The sequence below is a fragment of the Nerophis lumbriciformis genome, linkage group LG07 (genome assembly GCF_033978685.3).
Source record: "Nerophis lumbriciformis linkage group LG07, RoL_Nlum_v2.1, whole genome shotgun sequence".
Taxonomy (NCBI): domain Eukaryota; kingdom Metazoa; phylum Chordata; class Actinopteri; order Syngnathiformes; family Syngnathidae; genus Nerophis; species Nerophis lumbriciformis.
The window spans coordinates 20,435,694-20,443,768 of record NC_084554.2 but is presented as its reverse complement, the minus strand read 5'-3'; the positions used below and the strand labels follow the sequence as shown (position 1 = coordinate 20,443,768).

General features: G+C 36.9%; 1 protein-coding gene across 4 annotated transcripts in view; it reads right to left on the bottom strand.

Annotated features, from left to right (window-relative positions):
- Positions 1-8,075, bottom strand: part of ncf2 (neutrophil cytosolic factor 2) — a 42,444-nt gene that overhangs the window by 452 nt on the left and 33,917 nt on the right. For all 4 annotated transcript variants that reach the window (XM_061965699.2, XM_061965697.2, XM_061965695.2 and 1 more), the window contains exons 15-16: positions 1,401-1,506; positions 1,230-1,329 (exon numbers count right to left, since the gene is read on the bottom strand). In XM_061965699.2, the coding sequence (XP_061821683.1) occupies positions 1,241-1,329; positions 1,401-1,506 (195 nt within the window). In that variant the 3' untranslated portion in view covers positions 1,230-1,240. The remainder of the gene's footprint in view (positions 1-1,229; positions 1,330-1,400; positions 1,507-8,075) is intronic.

Here is an 8,075-nt window from a genome sequence, read left to right as displayed (position 1 = left end):
GAGGAAAAAAGTACTGCAGTTCTAAAGATGCTTTACCAAGATCTATGTACATTTTCATAAATATTACAATAAACAGTGTACTTATTAGTGGTCCTTGAAAAAATTGTTTCACATTCAAATCACGATTCAAAATTTTAGAATCAATATGTAAAAGTTTTTAAGCTCTCTGTGCACTTATTTACAGCATGTTTGCATCATACATCAGCAGCCAAATGAGCTTTTGTAACCTGTTTTGAAAAGGTTTTATTATAATGTATGTACACAATACTGTACAGCGAGAATTGTGTTAAATTGAGAATCAACTTGAATTGTGAGTTGTAAGATTGAAAACCTAATATCAATGTATGCCTGTAATGTAATGACAGTGATGTAACTTTTACATTTATGTAAATTAATACAAGTCACTCACATTGTAATACAAGTTTGCCGCTAAGTGGAAGCAGTGCTCCAAATTATGTATTTAAACTTCATAAACTTGGTCATTAAAGGATGTACATTGTTATTCTTCTGTTTTAATATCAGGTGATTATAAGAAGAATGTCAACATCTGCAACTCATGCAATGTTTTGAACACAAATAACTATTTCAGTTTGGGGGGGAATAAAAAAAAAAAGTTATTTTCTTTATATTATAATCATAAGCATTAAGCACTAATTAGACTTTAAGAATGCAGACACTGATTATTTCATTTAAGTTTCACTTTTCTTTTCTTTGACACACTGCCACCAGAACAGTCATAATAAAGGGAAAAAGTTATTGGAGCCGACAAGTCTCATATTTACGCACCAAACCACTTAAGTCTAAATTAATTCTTTAAATCATTTAACACAATCAATAAATGCTAGAATGCTATCAAAAATCAACATTTGTATGAATTTTTATGTCTGTCATTCACAGGTAGTAATGAGCTATGGTAAATATTTACAATGATTGATCTATAGTAGATCTTTATATTATTGATTCTTAGTATGATTTATCTATAGTAGATATTTAGTATTATTCATTTTTAGTGTGATTGATCGTTTGTAGATATTTAGTGTTACTAATCTATAGTTGATATTTAGTATGATTGATCTGTAGTTGATATTTAGTATTATTGACATTTAGAAGGATCTAGTGTGGATATTTAGTGTGTTTTAATGTGCATATTGATTTTGATGGTTTAGATATTGAGATGATTGATTGATTGTTTTTGATTATGATCTAGTATAGAAATTGAGTATGATTACCTCTGCAAACATCATTGATTGATAGAAAGTTGTTCCACAAAAGAAGCAGGAAATATTCCAGTGTTTCCTTCACAATATCCTTCCAACCAGTCCTGATTGACTGCAAGTTTGAAAAGCAACTTAACATAATGCTAATCGTGAATAATTCATGAAAAATAATTCAGTTCTTACCTTTACTGATCAAAGTGATAGTATCTCCTTTATTAAAAGTCAGATCTTCAGGATTAGACGATTCATAAGAGTGACGTGCCACAAAAATCATCTCTGTATCCTGTAACTTTACAGCACACACACACACGCACATCACATGTGAGAGTCAATACGCAATATGTACGCAATAGTTAAACTCGTCCCTTATTGCTGGGTTGCAATCACGTGACTTAGAGGCACTTTTGGGTTTCAGGCGACGGTCTACAGCCCCATTAGGCTACTGTTTTTATTTACCTGCATCAGTGCAGATTCGGGCGTATTTTGAAAGGTTTAGAGGCAAATATAAGCGATCATGAAAAAAATATTTAAGATGAGATGGAGTGGATATACAGTACAGGCAAAAATGTTTGGACACACCTCATTTCAATGCGTTTTCTTTATTTTAATGACTATTTACATTGTAGATTGTCCCTGAAGGCATCAAAACTATGACACCTGTGAAGTGAAAACCATTTCAGGTGACTACCTCTTGAAGCCCATCGAGAGAATGCCAAGGGTGTGCAAAACAGTAACCAGAGAAAAGGGTGGCTATTTTGAAAAAACTAGAATATAAAACATGTTTTCAGTTATTTCACCTTTTTTTGTTAAGTACATAACTCTTCATGTGTTCATTCATAGTTGTAATGCCTTCAGTGACAATTTATAATGTAAATAGTCATGAAAATAAAGAAAACCCGTTATACTGTCCAAACTTTTGGCCTGTACTGTATACACTCTTAAGAAAAATATTTTTAATGATTTGAAACATACATCATCACTAAGACGTTCCTGCTCGCTACAACCTCACTTAATTTGACACTTAGATACGTAGAGAGGAAAATATTAGAGGCACATCATGTCTTTACATCTGAGGGGTCCACACATTAAAAATGCATTAATCAATGAAAGACAAAGTTGGATTTATTGTACATCGCTACTGTAAGTAACTTATTTGATTGACATAACGAGTGCCATGCTGCTGTGATCGTGGCGCTAATGAGAAACAGGATAAGTTTGTTTGCAGTTGATTTCCTGCTCCAAATATTAGTAGTCTCATCTACAATTAATGTCGGTAGTTATTTTTATGGTGTGAAGTTAATATTTTGTCTCAGTATTTAACTACACATGAAAATATACAATGAAAATTACGGTGGATTAGACCAACAATCACAATATTTATTACTAGGACTTAACATGACTTTAGTTTATTTGCACAAGCAGATCTTGGTAATTATATTTAGTCATAGCAACCCCAAAAGAACACCAACTAATGCGACCTCTTGTCCCCTTCTTAAGTTTAATTCTGCTCTGAAACACTACGCTGTGATGCAATTGGGCTCAACTGCATCACAGAAAGTTTCTCAAACAAGTCAATGTTTTTACAAAGTGATCACTGCAGACACGAGCATGGTCCAATTGTGTTCCACAAGATGATGAAAGTGATATTTTTAAGAACCATTTCCTTCGATGCACTTAGGTTTTTTTCCCTGACTTAATTACCTTTTATAAACCACTTCTTTCAGGACTCTATGTAAGCTTAAGCTGCTTAACCATCTTGTCAATTAAGCCGCAAAGAAGAAAAACGGATGTAACGTCATATGCAACCCAGCTATTCTCTTTTATTACATACATTGGCACAGTTAATAATACACAATAACAAAGTGAAAGTAAAAACTACTATTTACTACTCTTGAATCTTTTGGTATTTGCCCTCAGTCCTTCTGTCAATCCCTACAGGATTTCGTGGGCTTTTCTTGTAATTGTCACAACCTAAAATGTATGAATTTGCAGCAGCTTTTACAGAAAGTTCGGGAAAGTAACACTTTTTTTTTTTTTCAATAACATCCCAGCCGGCACAAGACATTGATACAATGTTGATTATACATACACGTCCTTTAAAACTGACTTTGACACAACGTTGCAATATAGTTGTTTTTGTAAATTGAGACAACATTGGTGTCTAACATTGGATCCATGTTGTTGGTTGGGAAAATACCAAATGTCAATGGTCAAATCAACGTCACAACCTGACATTGCATAAACATTGTCAAAAAACATGTTTAAATGTTTTATTTGTGTTGGAAAATGATCAAAATTCAATGGTCAAATCAACGTCAGAATCCGACATTGATTAAACATAGTCAAAAAGCATTTTGTTCCGACGTTAGGTTTGAGTTGCTCAACGTCAGGACCTAATTCAACAAGTTCTCAACGTTGTTTTAATTTCTAGTGCCTGCTGGGATTACTTTAGTCATTTATTAATGTTTGAAGTGTTCCTTATAAAACAAATACTGTATTGATGTTTTACTGGTTTTATACCACACAGACTTAAAAGTAGACACTAGGTGGCAGTAAAAGCACATACTTGGAGCTTATTGTCAAGTTACTGTACTGTTTTGGTAACACTAAATTGGCCCTAGTGTGTGAATATGAGTGTGAATGTTGTCTATCTGTGTTGGCCCTGCGATGAGGTGGAAACTTGTCCTGGGTGTACTCCGCCTTCCGCCCGAATGCAGCTGGGATACGCTCCAGCGACCCCGAAAGGACCAAGCGGTAGAAAATGGATGGATGGATAATATTAGTAATAATTTGTTGTAATTATAGAAAGAAACACCACCAAGGCTATATAAAGGCTATATTTGGGCGACGTTGCTCGGTTGGTAGAGAGGTCGTGTCAGCAACTTGAGGGTTCCAGGTTGGATCCCTGCTTCCGTTATCCCTGCCGTTGTGTCCTTGGGCAAGACACTTTACCCATCTGCTCCCAGTGCCACCCACACTGGTTTAACTCAAGCTTAAATATGTAGATAAGGGATGTAAAGCGCTTTGATTCTCTAGAAAAAAGCACTATATAAATAATTCACTTACTTCTTGTCCTTTGCTCTGTGGTCCACAAGTTGCAGACATTCTTTGTGTATGTTTTACACATGAAAAGTGTCAATCTTAAACAGTCATTTATGTTCCAACACATTTACCCCCGCATAGGAGCATATGTGAAGCAATATATAGTACAGGTACTAATTTGAGAGATTATCATCAGACTTCACACATCTCTAATTTGTAAATGCTGCCTCTGTGCGAGGTCAGTTTTGAAAATGAAAATATGTTCTTAATTGTCTTATCCTGGATAAATAAAGCTTAAATAAATATGTAAATACATGTCCAACAGTTAGTCAAAGTTTATATTCTACTTTACCCAGAAGACTTTACACTGTAGACAAGAACAGGAAGTATGTCTGAGCTACGCGGGAGGACGACAATTGTGCTGTTTGATCAATAAATAGTTGATATATTGTTACATTTTGTTCCTACTGCGTCAACACCAGAAACAAACAAAAGTTTTGATTAGACAGTTGACGTGCGTTTTGACAAAGTCAGCCATTTGACCAGCATATTCCCATTTATTAAGCTATTTTGCGTCATGTTATCAACCGTTTGTCAACATGGCTCAGCCAATCTGTAGGATGTCGACAGAAAGGGAAGCTGAACTTTTTTGGAATTTTGTTTATCATTCACAATCCTTATGTTAGACAAAAAACACATTTGTTTTTTTATGCATTCTAACTCGTGAATAAACACTAACAAAAGTCAGCTAACAATTGAGGTAATGGGGATTTGTTCTATTCCGCCTATAAAAGCGCTCTAAAAAACATCCAAAAACCTCTTTTATATACACACTGTAGGTATACAGCAGGCCTGGGCAATTATTTTGACTCGGGGGCCACATTTAGAGAAAGAAATGTCTGGGGGCCGGTATATGTATTTTTAGGAACACTAATACAAAACCTCACAATAATGTCTGATTGAATGCTAGAAACGTTATGACAGACCGCCTTAAAAAATGTAATTTTAAATTTTTCTATGAACGATAAAACACTGAATATTGACAAAATATGAATGTCACACCCCCTTTCGATCGACATATTTTACAATCAAGTGAAACGCAACAAAAACGCAACAAACAGTGAAATATGAACGCGAAGGGTACAAAATAAACCCACCTACAGTCTGATATATCTGATATTTGCTGAATTCCCCCCAGGGATCAATAAAGTACTTTCTATTCCATTCTATTCTATACATCACTAAGCTTTAGAACTTTGTTGTGAAAATCTCCTTCCGCGTCTGTGGAAACGCTTCCCGCCCACAATGCTTTGTGCCTCGTCTGAGCTGCTGTGACGTAGATTACCATAGTAACTAATTAGATGACCATAGTAACTAATTAGATTACCATAGTAACTGGTATATCATCCATAAGCGCAGATTCAAACCATTGAAATACTTTGTATAGTTGAAGACTTACGGTCATTAGACAACATGACTGCACATCATAATGGCAGCTACACTTTCCATCTTAAAGATCTAAAAAAATTATTTGGGAATGTCCGGCGGGCCAGATTGAAAAGCTCAACGGGCCACATGTGGCCCCGGGCCTTAATTTGCCCAGGTCTGGTATACAGTATATATAATGTAGTTTATAGTAGTTCATAATAACATGTAATATTTATGTATTTAGCTCATTATAAGCATATTAATTTCACAGACTCATCACATTTGCTTTTTCCTTTAACATAAACAACGCTACAATTCATGGCAGACCTAATGAGAGCCAACGACGACTACTTTGGGACAAATGATGATCCAGAAACTTGTATTTTTGAGCCCAAATATAAGAAAGATGAGCTACAAGTTTTAAAAGTTGGGTGATAAGCAGATCCTACTTGTTGCAGTATTGCTAAGTGCCAAACAATACATACTACGAACATAATAATACAATCACTTACTGTACAATGTCTGCTCTCACTGAGACGCCGACTGATGGGATATCATATCGTCCCGTTTAGATGAAGAATTAATCATAATCCTCACACTGGTTAAAAAAGGTGGGCGAAAAAGCGAGCGAGGCATGATTTTTAATCTTGAATCAACTTTTACCAATTTAGAGGCGATGCAGCAGCTCAATGTGTCAATACCTGCATAAACTAGTTACCTCTCTCTGATCACGGCGCAGCTAAAAGTAGTTTCTTCTGCATTAGTGCTTATAATAACAATATCGCTATTATTTGCTAATATTCAGGTCAGAGGAGTATTGTTTAGGGTTTTGGGATGTTTTTAGAGGGCTTTATTGGTACAATCAATGACTCCCATTAATAATAATAATAATGGATTAGATTTTATATCGCGCTTTTCTATTATTAGATACTCAAAGCGCTCACAGAGAAGTGGGAACACATCATTCATTCACACCTGGTGGTGGTAAGCTCCATTTGTAGGCACGGCTGCCCTGGGGTAGACTGACGGAAGCGAGGCTGCCAGTTTGCGCCTACGGTCCCTCCGACCACCACCTATCATTCATTCACCAGTGTGAAGGGTGAAATGTCCTGCCCAAGGACACAACGGCAGCGATTTGGATGTCAAGAGCCGGGGAGCGAACCTGCACCCCTCAGGTTTCTGGCACGGCCGCTCTACCCACTATGCCATGCCGCCCCATTAGCTGCATTGTTAGCCACCTCATACTTTGACAAATCAGAATGTATAAAAAAAGAAAACCTACAAACCCCGTTTCCATATGAGTTGGGAAATTGTGTTAGATGTAAATATAAACGAAATACAATGATTTGCACATCCTTTTCAACCCATATTCAATTGAATGCACTACAAAGACAAGATATTTGATGTTCAAACTCATAAACTTTATTTTTTTTTTTGCAAATAATAATTAACTTAGAATTTCATGGCTGCAACACGTGCCAAAGTAGTTGGGAAAGGGCATGTTCACCACTGTGTTACATGGCCTTTCCTTTTAACAACACACAGTAAACGTTTGGGAACTGAGGAGACACATTTTTTGAGCTTCTCAGGTGGAATTCTTTCCCATTCTTGCTTGATGTACAGCTTAAGTTGTTCAACAGTCCGGGGGTCTCCGTTATGGTATTTTAGGCTTCATAATGCGCCACACATTTTCAATGGGAGACAGGTCTGGACTACAGGCAGGCCAGTCTAGTACCCGCACTCTTTTACTATGAAGCCACGTTGATGTAACACGTGGCTTGGCATTGTCTTGCTGAAATAAGCAGGGGCGTTCATGGTAACGTTGCTTGGATGGCAACATATGTTGCTCCAAAACCTGTATGTACCTTTCAGTATTAATGGCGCCTTCACAGATGTGTAAGTTACCCATGTCTTGGGCACTAATACACCCCCATACCATCACAGATGCTGGCTTTTCAACTTTGCGCCTATAACAATCCGGATGGTTCTTTTCCTCTTTGGTCCGGAGGACACGACGTCGACAGTTTCCAAAAACAATTTGAAATGTGGACTCGTCAGACCACAGAACACTTTTCCACTTTGTATCAGTCCATCGTAGATGAGCTCAGGCCCAGCGAAGCCGACGGCGTTTCTGGTTGATATTGATAAACGGTTTTTGCCTTGCATAGGAGAGTTTTAACTTGCACTTACAGATGTAGCGACCAACTGTAGTTACTGACAGTGGGTTTCTGAAGTGTTCCTGAGCCCAAGTGGTGATATCCTTTACACACTGATGTCACTTGTTGATGCAGTACAGCCTGAGGAATCGAAGGTCACGGGTTTAGCTGCTTACGTGCAGTGATTTCTCCAGATTCTCTGAACCCTTTGATGATATTACGGACCGTAGAT